The sequence below is a fragment of the Brienomyrus brachyistius genome, chromosome 25, assembly GCF_023856365.1.
Source record: "Brienomyrus brachyistius isolate T26 chromosome 25, BBRACH_0.4, whole genome shotgun sequence".
Lineage (NCBI taxonomy): Eukaryota > Metazoa > Chordata > Actinopteri > Osteoglossiformes > Mormyridae > Brienomyrus > Brienomyrus brachyistius.
The window spans coordinates 477,351-495,134 of record NC_064557.1 but is presented as its reverse complement, the minus strand read 5'-3'; the positions used below and the strand labels follow the sequence as shown (position 1 = coordinate 495,134).

The 17,784-nt window shown below is 41.8% G+C and overlaps 1 protein-coding gene across 1 annotated transcript in view; it reads left to right on the top strand.

Moving 5' to 3' along the window:
* Positions 1 to 17,435, top strand: part of spock3 (SPARC (osteonectin), cwcv and kazal like domains proteoglycan 3) — a 31,860-nt gene extending 14,425 nt beyond the window's left edge. Inside the window, exons 4-11 of the mRNA XM_048995759.1 lie at positions 679 to 787; positions 4,760 to 4,871; positions 5,175 to 5,283; positions 9,274 to 9,390; positions 10,407 to 10,628; positions 12,190 to 12,252; positions 14,354 to 14,491; positions 14,678 to 17,435. Of these exons, the coding sequence (XP_048851716.1) occupies positions 679 to 787; positions 4,760 to 4,871; positions 5,175 to 5,283; positions 9,274 to 9,390; positions 10,407 to 10,628; positions 12,190 to 12,252; positions 14,354 to 14,491; positions 14,678 to 14,835 (1,028 nt within the window). The 3' untranslated portion in view covers positions 14,836 to 17,435. The remainder of the gene's footprint in view (positions 1 to 678; positions 788 to 4,759; positions 4,872 to 5,174; positions 5,284 to 9,273; positions 9,391 to 10,406; positions 10,629 to 12,189; positions 12,253 to 14,353; positions 14,492 to 14,677) is intronic.
* The last annotated feature ends 349 nt before the right edge of the window (positions 17,436 to 17,784 follow it).

The window sequence follows — 17,784 nt, the reverse complement described above, 5'->3', positions numbered from 1 at the left end:
GTTGGTTCTACATTTACAGAATCTACCTTAATCTGCCATAGCCTTTTGTCATTGACTTGCTGGAAACATGCACTCATTGTTATGACTATGAGGGCAAAATGAAATTATAGGGCAGTCACAGAAGAGGATAATCTCTTAAATCCAGTCCGGGCTTTGCAGAAAGCCCTTAAGGACAAAGGTCACTTTAACCGTGGTGATAGGCATCAGCCTTGAACATGGGCTTTGACAACCTATTTAACATCTGCGATCTGCTTAGTGTTTTGTGGGACGTAATTCCATTAGGGAGGACTTTGCTTCCAGGAACCGAAAGTGTCATTAGGCTTCAGAGTAGTCTTCCATGTCATTTAATGACATTGGAATTCAAATCAGTTTTGCGAGACGAGTTCCCGAAAAAAGGGCATTGTCATTCACTCACCACTTTATAAATCGATTAGCTTAGCACTATTTTTTTTTTTTCTTTATCGTTCAGACTGATGTTGATTTCCGTAGGAAATGCATGGTGTTATTGCTTATAAGAAGCATAATCTCAGCAGTGAAAAAGTATGTGAAGCTACCAGCTTTAATTTTTTTTTAGCTTGAGTTAGCTGACTCCCCAGAAAACGGGCATCACCACGCACTGAAAGAATCGCTCTATAGCTGAGCTACATTCAGCTCAGCTCCCACCTCTTTGTATTCCAGCTCTGGATCCCGCCAAGGATCCCTGCCAGAAGGTGAAGTGCGGTCGGCACAAGGTGTGCGTAGCTCAGGACTACCAATCTGCAAGCTGCATAAGTCAAAGACGGATGAGGTAATGACTGAATGACCACTGTCAGCCATTGAGGTCACATGACTTTGAAATGTCGAAGCATATTTTATTATGCATTTTTTTTTACTGACTGGCTAGCAGCTAAATGTAGTGATGCTGATTAGAGCCTTCCATGTCTATGTGACGTGTCTCGCACGGCACACGCTACATTTTCATTACCGCCCCGATTGTCGTATCGATCCGTTTATCCGCTATATTTGCTTAACGCACACTTTCGTCTCTCGCTCTGGCGCGCACGCAGAGCAGCCGCCCGCTAACCGGTTTTGAGTTACTTCACAAACGTTCGCTGTGCAGTATGCTGCAAGGCAGGCAGGCCAGATCAATCCCAGCTTCTGACTGTTGCCATGGTATCCCACTGGGATGCATTCTGTAGCGCTCAAAAGACGGCGCGCTGGTCATGTGGTGGGTCTAAAATACAAAAGCAATGCTTCTGGGTGTCGATTGCTGCCCATAGCTGTGTTCAGGTTTCTTGGCTTGCGGTGACTTCTCCACAAATGCACATGATACCTGTTTTGCATACTTACTGCTAAAGGTTCAGTTTATACGAGCAGATTTCTTTAATTATAGTCTTTTTTTTTCCTTTCCAGAACCACCTATATTTAGAAGAGGGCAGTGATTGTGAAGGGATGCATTAGCCTCAGCTTACGAGTGCTTAGCCTAATTACGATCGTGTCGGCAGTGGCGAATTGAATGTGTCTTCTTGCCAGATGTAGTGAATGAAGCAAGTTGTGTGTCTGAGGGTCTGCAGGATGACTGTGCAACACTGGCTTTTTCAATATGGGAATCTGGCAGTGGACGGAGATGTAATATAATTGGATCGGCCTAATGTTGTTTTGGATAGACAGTTGTGGAAATTACCCTTTTTTTAACTCCCCGAAGCTGTTGCGGGAACTGAACTGGCATGAACAATGAATGGAAAGAGGGATGGCCTAATTTATTCTGACATTTTTTAAACAGAATTTCCTTTGTTAAATGATGCTGTTGGAGTTTTAAATTTAAATGTAGCTTTGAGTTCGAGATATGAGACTAAACAAACTAAAATTAGATGGTTAGGAATATAGGCTCTCTGTGGACTTAATGAACATATTGTTTGAAATAAAAGCATTGTATTACGTTCACTTTATTTTAGCCTATCTAATCAGGTTTGTTTCTCTCCTCCGTGTTAAATTGCTATTAATTATACACTTTGTATCAAGCTTTTTGTGATTCACATTCAGCAGCTGCTTTATTTATTTCACAACAACTATACTGAAAGTTGATAATTTTTTTTATTATTATTTTTTTTTTTTACATATGCCTGTATCTGCTGGCTTGGTTCTTGGTACAGTGGCCCCTCGGTAAAATGACCTTGACACTAGATGCATGTCGCACCCATAAGCTTTGAGGAGATAACTTGCACCTTGTCGCCAGGCTTGTTAATCAGCGTTACCTGAACGGCAGACTTGCAATAGTCCAGTATAAAATGTAGTACAAGATGTCAGTTGAGTGACGGCCAAATAACATCCTGATAACTACGTTTCCAGAAACTTTATTTTTTTTGGATCATTGATATTGTTTTCAGCTGCATACCTCGGGAAACAAGAACTCACTGCAGATTAGTGTGAAATGTCCGAGTCAGAGGCCAAAGCTCATTTTCCGGGTGTAGTGACTTCCAGGAAGAGAGCTTGTGTAAGAAGGCTTTGGGCAAATGCAAAAGCACAAAAAGTGATTCTGGACTGATGTTTTTTTTTCCCCTCAACACAGAAAGGACAATTAGACCAACAAAACAGTAGGAAAGGCCTATTCAGTCTAGTTCAACAACTATTGGAAGGCAGCTAACGCCAGCCACATCGCTTTGGGCTCGAAACAGAAAGGGACCCTCTGTTCCTGGTTGAGCCACAAAGACATCGTCCCCTAGGAGTTGAAGTCCCTTCCGCAGTAAAAAACCAAGACTAGACTGACAACTACCTGCTGCAGCCGGCACACAGGGCGCCGCACGGCAACACAGTAAACCTAAAAATACCGTACCCCTGAAAGCACACTTGTAATTGCGTAATTGCATAACATTTTGCTCTTTGAGTTGCACAAGCAAATCGCTCCAAGCACACCTATAGGTTTTTTTTGTTTTTTGCTTATTTTCCAACCGCAACAGAGCCTTTTTTTTAAAAAAAACAGTGTTTAAAAAACCGTGAACGGCTTCACCGACGGAATAAGACTGACGGGAAGTTCTGGAATCAGCAGATTCCGCACACATCATTTGGGGAGAGAAAGCAATAGTGCTCAGACAGGAAGCAGCTGCCTTCCCTAAGAGAGATTACCCCGGGTAATCTCCCCGACTCAGACAATCAAACTAATATGCATTCTGCGAGCTTTAAGCCATCGCCCAGGCCCCAGAATAATATGTCAAATATCAGCATACCAAAGCTGCTTTTTTATAAAGAGCCACTGGATTCCCTATCTATAGGCTGTCAGCTCGAGTGAGCCCACGCAGTGTCAGGTAGTCATGTTAATTTCCCAAAGTGAAAACTGTATGTGACACCGTCTTTACTTTAATTTAGCTGCGCTGGGAGATTCTTGATCGCTTGATTGATACTGAAGGAGAGGCTGGGCGCCGCATGTAATTCCTCGATATTACCCTGGCCTTCATTCGATTATCGCGGCTCCCCACCCCATGCCCCATTTTCCTCCCCATAATTGTCTCCCATTATTATTGCAGTTATTACCTGCAATGCAGATCCTTCCATCCTTAACTTTCATAACTGAAATTAAGTAGAACTGCTAACCTTCCAAATCCGTGTTGCATTCTTAGTCCAGGACACATTTAGGACGGTCCCAAGAGTCAATTTAGACCATTTTTCTTGTCTCCCTGCTGTACATATGATCTAGTTCTCGGTCTTTGATTGCTCTGGCAGCAGCTACAAGGGAAAGAAACACTGGGAGTCTCTCTTTTTTTTTTTTTTCGTGTTTAAAAGCCTCCATTTCAAATTGACTCAAATGATCAACAGCTCTGTGCGCTGAATATTTTCACGGAGTTTGCTGCATTCAGATGTGCAGTGGAGAGCTATTAGATTATACTAATCAGTGACAGTGATCCGTCTGTGACCTGTACCACTTTTCAATCTTTTTTTTTTTTTTGCCAGTCAAAACTATTGTCTGGGTTTTTGGACCACTTTAAAGTTAATGTGTATTTTTTGTTTACTAGGAAAATTTCAGTATTCAGGCTTCGAAGTGTATTCTCTTAGTCTCGTTCAATTATCTATGACCTCAGTCATCTGTAGAATGTCTGAGTGGGGTCAAGTGCTTCGAAATCCTTTTACATCTTCGAAAGGATACTCATTTAGTCCTGTGATCAAAGACCGCTACGGAATACTAATGACGGGTGAAAATAGGGCTTAATGTTCTTCAGCATTTTTATTTCCAATGAGCAAATTATCTAAGTTTTTACATAAGTTTTTTTTTTTTTTTTACATAACTATGCTTTCAGATGAGCCTTTTGTTGTGCAGTAGGAGGTGTTTTCATTAAATGATCATGATATATGATCTTAATTAGATGTTGGCATCAATTAGTCTTGCAAACCCATGGCATTAATAATCTATCCATTTTCTGTAACTGCGGATTAGGGGGGGGGGGGGGGGGGTCCACAGCCTCTACTGGAGGCTAAGGGCACAAGGCAGGAAACATTCATGAGATTGGTCACCAAGCCATTGCAGGGCTCACACACACACCATTCACACACACTCACACACACACTTTGGCAGCTCCACTTAACCTCAGCATGTTTTTCGACTGTGGAAGAGAACTAGAGTACCAGGAGAGAACCCCACAATGACATGGGGAGAACATGCAGACTCCACACACGTGGAGACATGGCGGAGACTCGAACCCGGGTCCCAGAATTTTCGAGGCAACAGCTCTGCCATTGCTGATCACATTAATAATATTTTTAATGTTTGTTCCATTGCTTTTTTTGACAGTTTCAAGGATGTGGGACTTTCCCAAAACCCTCTGTTTTCAAAATGCAAGCAGTGTCCAGTTGTACATCCATCCCCAGTTTGTGGAGCCGATGGGCACACCTATTCCACAAAGGTGGGCCGACTGCCTATTCAGTATTCATATCACACGATGTACATAATGTAGACACACGCACACTTCTGCAGCTGTACCATAACGTTTTACATTAATGTTTTACTTTTTCATAATATGTAAATTGTACACATGGCCTTATTATTCCACCAGCTCCTTAATCCTGTTATTTAAGATTTGAGGCGTATTTTTTTTTGTTGCGAAGTATAATTGGATAAGTTAGGCTTTGCTAAGTGGAGCATTACTAGACATCAAGCATTAACAAAAAATGGAAAAAGTCAGATATCTCTTTGCCGTGTCTTGCAGTGCAAACTGGAGTACCAGGCCTGCATCTCGGGCAAGCAGATCTCCGTGAAGTGTACAGGGCAGTGCCCATGCCAGACCAACAAGTCAAAGACCAGAGCAGAGAAAAAAGGTAGGTAGAGCTGGACTGCTGACTATTTTGGCGTCCATGGTGACCTTGTGTAACTATGAGAGTAAATGATCCAAGCAGCTGCTTCTCCTCCTGACGTGTTCCCTGGCCAGGTCACTTTGCTGCAGTGAGTTTTTCTTCTTAATTATTGTTTCGGTCCATGTGGTGGCTATACTTTGACCTGAGGACACCTCGTATTACATGGTCTAACGGCACATCCCGCTTGGATAATGGTGTTTGAGTGCTATGCCAACAGGATTGCCCCTTTCTTCTCCGTGCTGTTAAGTCTCTCCAGTCCTTTGCATCCTTTCCGTTTGGCACCCTCACCTTTGTCAAGCACCATTAAGCAGTTTTAACTGGGCACATGCCCAGGATGTCGTTTTGTTCGAATGACACTTGACTCGGGGAGATCACACGGACGGAGTGGGAAGGGCGAGTTCCTATGACTGGGTTGAAAAAGAATAATATGCAATATTCTAAATATTCACAAATCTTATGTTAAGTAGGTGACACGGTTGGCTCGCATGTGGTTGTGGGTTTGATTCTCACCCCTGCTGTGTGTGTGTGTGTGTGTGTGTGTGTGTGTGTGTGTGTGTGTGTGTGTGTGTGTGTGTGTGTGTGTGTGTGTGTGTGTGTGTGTGTGTGTGTGTGTGTGTGTGTGTGTGTGTGCGTGTGTGTGTGTGTGGCTGCATGCCCTGCAGTGGACAAGCAACCCATCCGTGGGTCCAGGCTTACCGTGATCCTGTACTAGATAAATGGTTGTAAGATGAAAGTGTGGATGGATCTGTATTAAATGAGAAATCCTTTTCATGTGTCATTACTTGAAGTAATACAGTGCCTAACAACTATTTATGAAATATGTACAGAACAGCGCACACAATGATGCATTGTAATGCCACAGAAACATTGTTATCAATAAGAATAGTGCTGTAGCATTGCGGGCTCTTGAAAACTGGATGAAATCATTTGGCAGCACTGACTTCTCTCTTTCATCGGTTTCTTTCTCAAGTGAGAAGTGAGAAACGTATTGGGCTGTTTTCTTGTTGAGTCCGAAGGGACAGGATTGAGAATTCACACATCCTGAGGTCACGGTTCTCTAGAAAAAAAGATTGGATTGCTCTCCTCAGGTGAAGGAGAAGAAGCCAATCGATAATGTGTCTGCTGGATTGGAGCATAATAGCGGGGAGACGTGGAAGCAGCTTCACACCTGTGGCCGTGAACTTTGGGTGATGACTTACGGACGAGCTCTCGGTTATGACTGAGCTCTCTCCACTGGGTTTGCTGGACCTGCTGTCCGGGATAGAGTGAAGAGCCCAGCCAGTGCTGGAAGATTTTGAGTGGAATCGCTACGTCTACATGTCTGCAGGCAGTCTCCGTCGCGAGAAGTCCAACAGCGGAGTATGAGCTGGACAAGGTTTTCTGGACGAAAACACCTGGAAGCTGACCGGCACAAACAGGAACACTCTCTTCTAGCTGTCCTTTCGGGGGTTATGGGAGAACGTGGTGGTCTTTGCTAGCTGTTTTTCCAAGGCTCATGAAGTCAGCAGCTGTGCAGACATAAGGAAAGTAGTTCAGTTCTTATCTACATACAAATAACCGGCAGCAGCTGAATTGTTTTAAGTTGAGGCCATCTAGCTATACTGTGTTTGTACTAGCACACATTATTGTTATTAATCTTGTAGAATAAAATCTTTTGATTACGATTGGCAGTTCGTGACACGGGCACACGCAAAGGGTGGCATTTTTCCATACCATGCTAAGAGAAAAATTGTAGAACCTGGAGTTCTGTACAACTGTACAAAAGAAATGCAAACGTTGCATTAACGTGATATGGCCTGGTCAGATCAATTTAATATTTTATGACTTTGAAAATTCATTTTTCATTTCTAATCTCTCAAAAAGTGTAGAACAGGAGGACAACTGATTTTAAATCTTGTTTGGAACGTTTGAACTGAATTTACTAAAAACAGGTTTCAGGCTATTTGTTTAATTTCTCTAAGCTTAGAGAGATTAGACGCTAATGTGTAGTAACACTGGATTGTTGAGGAACCACGGGTCACAGCAGTTTTAAAAATATCTCGCAGGTGTGCGAAATTGTCACATTTGTGACGCATATGAGAAGCATCATGTCACATTGTGCTGTTTTGACATCGTCCTCAGGGTCAGTCAAGGAATCTGTCATATCTGGCAGGTGCCCCCTTTCAGTGAGTCATCGCGGGTGTCACCACCTTTCGGTGAATATTCTGTCATGTTTGTCAAAAATAGGCTGCGTTTTCATTGTTTTCCGAGTGCACTTGTCATCACAGATTTTTTATTATTTTTTTTGTTGTTGCAGATTTCATCCAGTACTGGAAAAGAGCGAGAATCTCTTGAATAGACGCTAATGACCGATGATTTATGGAGTTTTTGTCATCCGGCGTGTTTGTCAAACTCAATAAGACTTAGTGAGGTTTTACGATAAAGTCATTGAGTTTACTCGGTCCAGGATATCAAACAGTGCGGATGGAATGAGTCGGGTGAAATGAGTTGCATTTAATCGTGCGCTGCCGTCGAGAGCCAGACGGACAATACTGAGTCAACTTAAATTTTGTGTGAATTTCCAATACTGCAGTTTGGCAGGAGCTTTTTCAGTTCACTCTGAATATTGTAGAATTCGCCTCTGGTTTTCTTTTTATTTATTCATTTTGCCTCAGGTTCGATTTATATTTTCAATGCCCTGCTGTATTGCACATTGCAATTTTAAACTGTTCCCAGTCAAACTTACTGAATGCTGGCTGGTATTTTTCTTTGATTAAACTGCGCTTGTGTTCAGAAATTAATGTGTCGTTCTGTCATCTTTTGTAGTATGTAAATAAAATGCTTAAGACAGCGAGACAGCTCTGCCATAAATGGTTGAATTTATCTGTCAGGTGAGCACAATTGCATTGAAATATCCACAGAATAGTTTTTTTCACCATTAGCTTCAGTATTTTGTGTTTGTTTCTTTATATTGCTACATTTCGCCTACATTTGTAATACATAAACAGTCTCGGTTCCCAAAGCAAATTGCTGCATACGCTCATATAGCAAAAGGGCATTGAAAGCAAAAGATCCGTGCTTATGTTTTCTGAAAAATCTATAAGCGTAGGTTGTAAAAATTGAAGTTTTTTTTCAGCCTATTTTTTTTATATTTTTGAATTGAGTTGCACCGCAAAACAAGGCATGAAATGTTTTGTTTTTATTTAATTTCCAGATCCCACTGCAACCCATTCGCTGTTATATGCATATCAGTCAGCGTAAATGAAGACTAAAGGGCTACAGAAGCGTGAATTAGAGAGCAGATCTTCACCAGCTGACAGTGATGACATTAAAACTGCCTCTGTCTAGATCATTTGCTTTTTGTTTTCTGAAACGGTCGTGATACATCATGTGGATCACAAAGGAGATCTTCACAGTTAAATACATTGCCCTTTCTAGTGCTCGTGATTTTTTCCAAGTGCCCCTTGTGTAAAATGCAGAATCTGACATATCCGCCAGAAGTGTTTATGTCCATAATATACTAAATCACACGCAGTACTTTTTCTACTGAATAATGTTGAACATTATGACACATTAATCACAAGCAAAACGGAACATTAATTTCAGTGACAGGACAAGAGAGGACCTACATTTTATCGATGGGTTACCAGATTATTTATAGCGTGGGTCTCTTTGAGTGAAAAGCAACTTAAGTAGGAAATTACCCTTATCACTTGCACTAATGAAGTTGACAGTACATATTTGCACGGGGTCTTGCATCTCGTGTTGATGTATGAAAGTGCTGTCACAATGTTTACTAGAGTATACTGCTTGGTCGTTTCGTTTTCCATCAGACGTGTGGAGATCTGTTTGTGTATTTAAAAAAAAAAAAAGATTGTTTTTAAGAAAATGTCTACATTGAAAACATGTGTTATGTAATAACACGTGCAATATTGCAGCTTATATTTCCGGTGCTGCCTTTTGTTTTTTGTTCAGTTTGTAGTGAGGTGGAGCTGAAGGAGGCGGTCAGCCGGCTCAGGGACTGGTTTAAAGTGCTACACGAGAACGGCAACCAGAATAGGAAAGTGCAGGTCCAAAGGCTGGAGAGGAGCCGTGAGTTTCTGCATGCCGTCGTGTCTGATTCCATTGTAGCCCTGTCTTACCCAACCATCGCCCTGTCTTACCACTTCCCCATCCTGTCTCCCTGCATCCCCTCCCTGTCTCACTGCATCACAGCTCTGTCTTCTCACGCATTGCCCAACCAATGAAAATTAGCTGCTCTATGTAAATCTCTGCTTTAGTTTTAAATATTGTGAAAAGAATGTAACTGGAATGCAGCACAATTAATCCACCTCCGAAATCCACCTTGTCATTATTTCCTCTTTCTCCTTTCCTCATTCAGTTTAGTATCTGCATTTTTTTCTTTGTCTTTTGGGCTATAAACATTAATGGTTTCAAGAGCGGGGAGTGATTATTAATACAAAAACGAAGCCAGCTTTTCAAACTCCCTCAAAGAGGGAGACCCGAGCAACCCCCAGCCTTACAGGGCTGAGAAACCAGATTTGCAATGGAAATGAAAGCCTATTGTTTCACATTGTTCAGAGCTTGAGTCGTCCCGTCGACAGATTTAGCCCTTCCATTTCATTACTTTTATATTATACCGGACTTATTCATACCTACGCACATGCTGTGTTTATGTGATGATTTGCATTAGGTAATGGTAAAAAAAAAAAAACATGGAAAAATAAGTACAACTTGATGATTACAGATCCAGAAAATAGCTTAAACATTTTTTTATATTTTAGAGATGATTCACACTCGTATTTGTTAGAGTACACCGTCCTGGTAATGAAATTATAATATTATTCCGGTAATAAAATCAGTAATATATCTTTCACTTGTAAGTACTGATATTTTTTACTTCTTAAACTTATGCAACTGCGTTATTTGAAATTAGCTAGCACACTGTGATGAATAAACAAATGCACCCCATGAATGCAATGGACTTGTACCAATTCTGTGATAAATCATACAGCATGCAATAGGAACATATTTCTGGTTAATGTCAGTTTACAGATGCGGCACATTTCCTCATGTAAATTTCCGATATCTCCAAAAATGTCTTTCAGGATTCGACACAAGCATTTTGCCAATTTGCAAGGACTCCCTGGGCTGGATGTTCAGCAGATTAGACACAAATTATGACCTCCTGCTGGATCAGTCTGAGCTCAGTAGTCTTTACCTGGACAAAAATGAGCATTGCATCAAGTCTTTCTTCATTTCCTGCGACACATATGGCGATGGGCTGATCTCCAACAACGAGTGGTGCTCCTGCTTTCAGAGGCATGAAGGTAAGTGGGGGGCATTGTCATTTCCGGGGAGGAGAGTCAGCTGACTTGGGTTCTTCATTCTGCTGCGCTCCGCCCTCTTTCACCTCTGAAGGACTGAAGTGTCTTTAATGTGGCCCAGTAAACCTTACCTGTTCCCCGGTACCCATCTCGACTTCTGTTACAGCATATCATTCTCATTCCCATCCATTCACATTTCAAATACTTATCTGCTATAGGGTTGCAGTATGCCCCCAAACCACATGACTAGATTTAATATCGTCATCCATCCATCCATCCATCAAAGTATCTGTTTTTCTCTCTGTCTTTGTACCTGTCTGACCTTCTTTCTTTCTTTCTCTTCTTTTTCTCTTTCTTTTTTTCTTTGTTTATACCTTTATCTGTTTTCCTGTCCCATCGTTTCCTCCAGCTTCATAAATCGAGAATGTCCTGCCCCATCCCCGTGTCACACGATTTGCCCGTCCACCCTGGCCAGGTCCCACACCGTGTACTCGCTCACCGCACCTCTAGCTATTCCCGAGGTGCCGTTAACGGGACGGAGATGCTGCATGCCTTAGATAGCATTTGGCGCGGACCTGATTTCGGAGTGCCGCACGGCCGCAGTCACCTCCGCACTCTTCTGACGGACACAGAACTCGCCGAAGCTCGACTGAAGTGTGCCAGCTAGCAGCGGTGTGGACGACGCTCAGCTAAATTTATAACTCGCTGTCCCTCGCTGTCTGCACGCGTCAGGTGCCAGCTATGCTGTGACGGAGGCCGCTTGTTAGGGCATCATTCCGAAGAGTTTGTGCGGCCGTGTTTCCGTGTCTGTGCCCGCTGGTTATCTTAGGACTGCTTTAATACATCTTATGGTATATGTTTGCTCAGTCTGACGGCTTTGGGAACAGATTTGATAACTCGGGATTCCCCCAGGCCTGGTTTTGTACTTACACAGATGGCAGATTGTAAAACCTCAAGTGATGGACTGCAGTCATTTCATTTTGATTAATTACTCGTCGAGAGGGGTCGCGGTCTGTAGTGTACCGCACCACTGAATGGTTATAGTCGTTAAGCTATCAGTTGACAGGGTTAAATTCTGTTTTGATGCCCAGGGTTTGTTTTTAAAACCCGCAGTGGGTAGAATTATCATGCGCTGTTAGCCGCTGACTAGTTTAACCCCCGTTTCAGTGGATAAACCAGCCGGTGACTGATAGATACCCCATAATCCTACCTACTCTGGATTTTGAAGCGTTTTTTTCTCCCGTAGCTGACTAATGCCCGTTTTGATGTCTGCACTGTCGTCAAGGTAACGTATCCCTAGGCTTGGGCGATATTACAGTAATATGGTATACCTTAGTATTTTGGATATGCCACGGTATTTAGAAACTTTGCCCCCTAGGGCCTGGCGAATTTATTCAATGAGTTTCTAAAATACTTGAATAGCGACGTTTTCAAAAATGCTGCCAAAATACAGTATAACACGGTATAATATTCGGACGGCTGTACGGTATGAAATTAGACACCGCCAAAACCTATGAGTGTAGCTGCATTGCATTCCCTCATAGAAGGTTCTATTATCTTCCAGAACCACCGTGCCAATCAGAGCTGTCCAGCATCACCACACAGCAAGCCGGCAAGAAGCTGCTGGGTAAGTCGTCCAGTCTTCCTTAAATGTGTTTCCATGATTAAAATGTAAAATATTGCTTAAAATTATTTTCCGAATACTCTCTCCTCAGTGACTGTAATTCAGCCATTGAGTGGTAGATGAAGTAGATGTGATGTTCAGCATGTCCTGTCTGTGTCTGTGGAATTAGTGCTGTGTCACAAAGTAAATCAGAAATCTGAAATAATGTCTATGGATAAAGCAAATGTGAAAATATGGCAGATTATTAAGAGTCCGGAGCAGTTCTGTGTGTCGAATTATGATTAAATCGTACCAAAAATGATTCCAATCCAGACACTAAGGATATTTTTAAACTTATGACAAGGATCAAGGCAGACTTCTGTTGCTCCGGGGTAGATTAGAAAGCATCCGTTTGGCTGCACTGGCAATAACTGCGATAGAATTAGGACATAGTGGAATTGTTGCAGTGTTTAACAGCTGCTGAAGGTACGAGGTGTGTCGGCATGTTCCCTTCTGTTGCCAGAACCGTGGAGCATGCCTCGCATCGTACCACGTGCCCAATTAAAGTCGGCCCGATCCGTGAATTGCCTTTAACGCAATCTGACAGTTCGTAGATTAGGGCTCAGTAAAAACGCTACCCACACAGTTCAGGGGAGAGCGTCCAAGAGGAATTTAAAGTAGGCTGCACAGAATTAGGCTTCATTTAAGATGGAGAGCTGTGGAATCTCACATAAAACCAGAAGAGAAAATAGCTTAGCTGCCAATGGTAATTTTATTACGTGGGTTTTTAAAAGAGTACTACTTTCAGGGATAATGTATATGTATGTACATATGTCGCTCTTGCTGTTGTTGAATTATATTGTAATCTTTTCATATCCCCCACTAGTGTGTTGCAAGTGCGCTGCACTGATGTAGTTTGTATACTTTGCGGAGATAATACCGGGATGTGAACTAACAAACGTCTGGGTCACTTTTATAAACCTTTTTATTGAGGATTAAGGACTGACATAAGATCGTAGGAGTAAGATCGCATTTAACATTTAACCCCTAATTCCACATGTTGTACAGTGGGGACAGAAGACCTACTCCAGCTAAAACTGATTATAAACCCACTCAATTTAAAATTATATAAATAAAATATGCAGGAAAGAATGTATAGTTACATGCTATATAATGTAGCTTAAAAGGGGGTTGGGGGGGGTTGAGTGTGGTAAGACCATAACAGTGGGATGTGACCTAACAAACGTCTGGGTCACTTTGAGATGATTTCTTAGGCCTTTGGTCATGAGTAGCTGAGACTCTTAGGCTTTTATAAGCAATCAGAGTCTGGGATCATGGCCCTGTTTCCTATTTTTATTGCCGTCTGTCACCGAACATACATTATTCCATCCATTATTGTACGGAAGGAACATGGGGAAAGGCAGTCTGGCGTGGGGGTGTTTAATTCTGCAGTGGCTGTCTCAGTGCCTCAATCAGGAGCATGTTAAGCACACCAGCGGGGCGGGGCGGGAGGCATGTGGACCGGACAGGGCTTCCACAGAGTCCGGGAGAGTGGCCAAACCCGTGTCGTGGGGGCAAGGGGGGGAACCTCCAATTGATTACCCCGGTGCTGCTATACAGGAAGTCAGGAACGGGGAAGATCACAGTGGCCCCCTGCGGGACGGGCAGCGCCCCCTGCCTGCAGCTCCAGGTGGCACTACAGGCTGCCTTAGTGACTCCCTGCAAGCGATGCGCCGCAACGCGGTACTGAGGCACCATAGCAACTAGGAAAAAAAAAGAGGAAAAAATATGCAATCTGGAGGCAAGGCAGACACCCATGTACCTCCCTGGGGAAGCCGACGATCCATAAAGCAGAGCACACTGGCAAAACCGTGTAATACAGCTTCCCCGAAACGCATAGCTGCTGACGTGAGAGGCGAAAGCACGCTCTCCACAGGCTGTATCCCACAACTGAGAGAGTATCACTTCCCCTCGTGCGGTGGCGCCTGAGTCATCAGCCCCCTCCGCACGTACGTTCATTAGCATTTTCTTAATTGCTGACTTGATGCGGCTGTAGTTATCGCAGGCATGCATTGTTATCTTCTGTGTTTTTTTTGTTTTTTTTTGATGGTGTGTGTGATTTCAGGGTTGTATATCCCTTCTTGCGATGAAGATGGGTATTTTAAGCCACACCAGTGCCATGGGAGCAGCGGTCAATGCTGGTGTGTGGATAGATATGGAAATGAATTAGCTAGGTCAAGGACAGCTGGGCCTGCAGACTGCGGTATGTGCATCAGACGACCTGTCGTTACGTAACGGGCATGTGCTAATGTTAACGTCCTGTTAGAAGTCGTTAATGCCCATGGCAATCTAGCTGTTTTGCTCTGCTAGATGCATAAAATGCACAACTTTAAATTCATGCGTTCAGCTATTAATATTGTAATTGTCTCTTTCATCTTCTCTGCTGTAGGTGTAGAGTCGTCCGGGGACCTCGGCAGCGGAGACCCGCATGAATTCTCCGACGACGAGGACGACAAGGGCCAGGTTCTGAACGACGAAGATGAGATGGTGGACGACGACGAGGATGAGGGCGACGACGAAGTCGACGATGAAGGATACGTGTCGTAGTCCCTGAAATCCACAGATGTATTTCTGGTCAAATTGCACGCTTCTAGGTAATGTCCCCGACAAATTACTTACCAAACTAACAGAATGTGTATGATGTGAACTGATACAAATGACAAAAGGCAGAGATTTTTTTTTTTTTTTTTTTGCCTGTTCTTTTTTTGTCCTTGACAACAAGGATCCTATGTCTGCTTGTCCCTTTGTAGCAAGTTCAATAAGCCGGTGGTTAAATACAGGACTGCTGGATACCAGTGCAGTTCTATTTTACTTAAATGAATTTCATTGCTTTGACCATAGCCAGCTGTGAAGCAGAGAGACTACTTATGATACCATTATTGGCAGCATATTTTGCTGTTTCATTGTTTCGTTTTTGTTTTTTGTTCTTTGTTTTGTTTTTTAATAAATAGCCGTGGCTGTAAAACTCAAACGCAGGTGGACAAATGAGAAAAATGCACTTTTTTGCTTGTTTGTGTAACGTCCAACAAGACCGTGTGCATGACTGCAATGTAAATACACAAAAATATGACACACACACGCACACAAACGCGCAGACACACGCACACACACGCAAAACTCAGTATTTCATTTCTAACAATATTTTAGTCGGGTGGAACGTTGACTTTCCTTGTGACAAAAAGAAGATTGCCAATGAATCACGAGTATTTTCAAAATTCGTATATTGATGAAATATTCAAAGGAATCGAGCTGTGAGAGAGTACAGAATAATCGAGAATTATCTATTTTTCTATCGTATTGTTTTAAGACTTTCACCGAAAGCTAACGTCTGCTCCACTTTCTATCGTACTGCAAATGTCCTTTTAACCTGCCACAGAAATGAATATTTTTACAATTTCAGTCCAAAGTATGTATACACGTGGCTTCTTCATAAGGACACTGAGGGCGGTGTTTTCCTGTAGAAAGTGCTGAGTGTCTTTAAAAACGAGAGCATTGAGGGGAGAGCATGTCCATCACGTTACTGCATGCCCTGCAATCAATAGTGAAAAGCTAATTAATTTGGACCCTTATTCTGCTGTCCGTTTTATCTCGCTTTGATTCTGCTGGGCTCCAGGCTGGTTTTATCCAGACCGACAAAGTTAATGATGAAAACCCCCTTTTATATGTGTATATGTAAACTGAAACGTCATCCTCATCCCAATGAATGTTAGCGTTCTTTTCAGTGTGGTCAAGCATCATGTACCAAGTGTCATAATTCAGACTGATGTGGTAGGGTACATTGCAATGATGATGAGGGTCTGATCGATTTAACTGGAACTAGAACTGAAGGCTGTACGATATTGTCGTTTATGCAACGTTTTTATCTTTAAAGAAGTGGAAACAGACAAGAAAAGAATAATGCTGTTCAAGTTGTCTTATTACATAGTGTCAAATACTGTGGACTCCTTTGTACAGTAGAATCAGTAAGGAGGATTACGTCCAATGTACAGTAGTAGTCACAATAGTAAATGCAGATAAACCTGTTGCAGGTCAGTGTGTTTTTGTGAAACGAAAGGCACACAGGATGCGTGATGATTTGACTGGTGAGATCGGTTTGGCGGCGAAATTAGCCTTCAGTACCATCAATTCCGAGAGTAGCTATGTGGAAATGCAAAAGTTTGCGTGCCGTAAAACCTGTCACACTGTCCTCTCCGGCATGATTTCAGATGACTTACAATAGGAAAACTGTTGAAAAGAAACGAAATGGCATGTTTTCACAGGGGGAGGGTGTGTGCAGGAACTGGCACAGCTGTTGACACATATTTAATGGATTTAGAAGAACACTTTATGTGAAATAAATTGTTAAAAATATCAGCCGAAAAGGTAATATACTGTATAGCACTTCAGCATAAACCAGTGAGACAAGCGTGTTTAGTTCTATAAAGCCATTGTTTAACCATTTGCTTAAATTCCTGGAAGTTGTTTTCACAAATGCTTTTATTCCACAGTATGTTTCCTGATGCAGATCAGAAAATGGAAAATGTATATTGCCGCATTACTTATAAATGTATGTAATGACTTTATTTGGGTATCTTTTGAAATATAGCAAACGTACATATAAACGCATTTGTACATGTTTGTAGACTAACGATATGAGTTTACCTCTTTGTTCATTCTTCAGAGGCTAGAATGTGCCTTTTTATTATTGCAGTAGATAGAGATATAGAAGGTTAAGCATGCATTACGAGGCAAAAAACATAGAAAAACAGTAGACTAGAGGAGCACACAGTCCTTTGTAAAAGGGATTCAGATATTTACTGCTGCTGGATAAAGACATGTTTCCTTTTCTTTATACATTGTTTATAAAGTATGTATACATTGATTAGGTAGCATAATGATACCCGTGCGTCTATGTAATACTTTATTTTCTTTCTTATTGTCTTTCGTTTTTTTGTTTTTTTAATATAACCGAACATTACACAGTATTGAGTGAGTATATAACATGTTCTGTAACATGGGCTTTCCCCTTCTCCATTCCTTCATCCATAAATAAACGATGGGAAAAAAGAACATCTTTTGTCGATTCAAATATAAATGTTGTTTTAGAGATAAAATGCATTTTTACGGTGTATGTATGATTTGCCTAAATAAAAATTATATTGGTGAAATGCTGTGATGTGTCCTAAATATTCAAATATGCTTTGTAGCTTATTAAAATTTAACAGTCAAATCCAAACAAAGTGACTAACAAACATGGGAATACTGTTTACTGTATTTGTTTGTTGCTTGGTAGCTTTGTCAAAACTGAGACAATTATATATTAACTGTGTGTGTGTGTGTGTATGTATGTGTATGTGTATATAATATAGTGTGTGTGTATATGTATATATATATATGTTTATCAATTATATCCATTATTGATATTCATTTTAATGTTTATTTCAGTCTTACAATGTCATTTTTTCCTACCACATGGTTCCTACCATGACCTTGTTATTCATGGTAAACTTCCTTTCG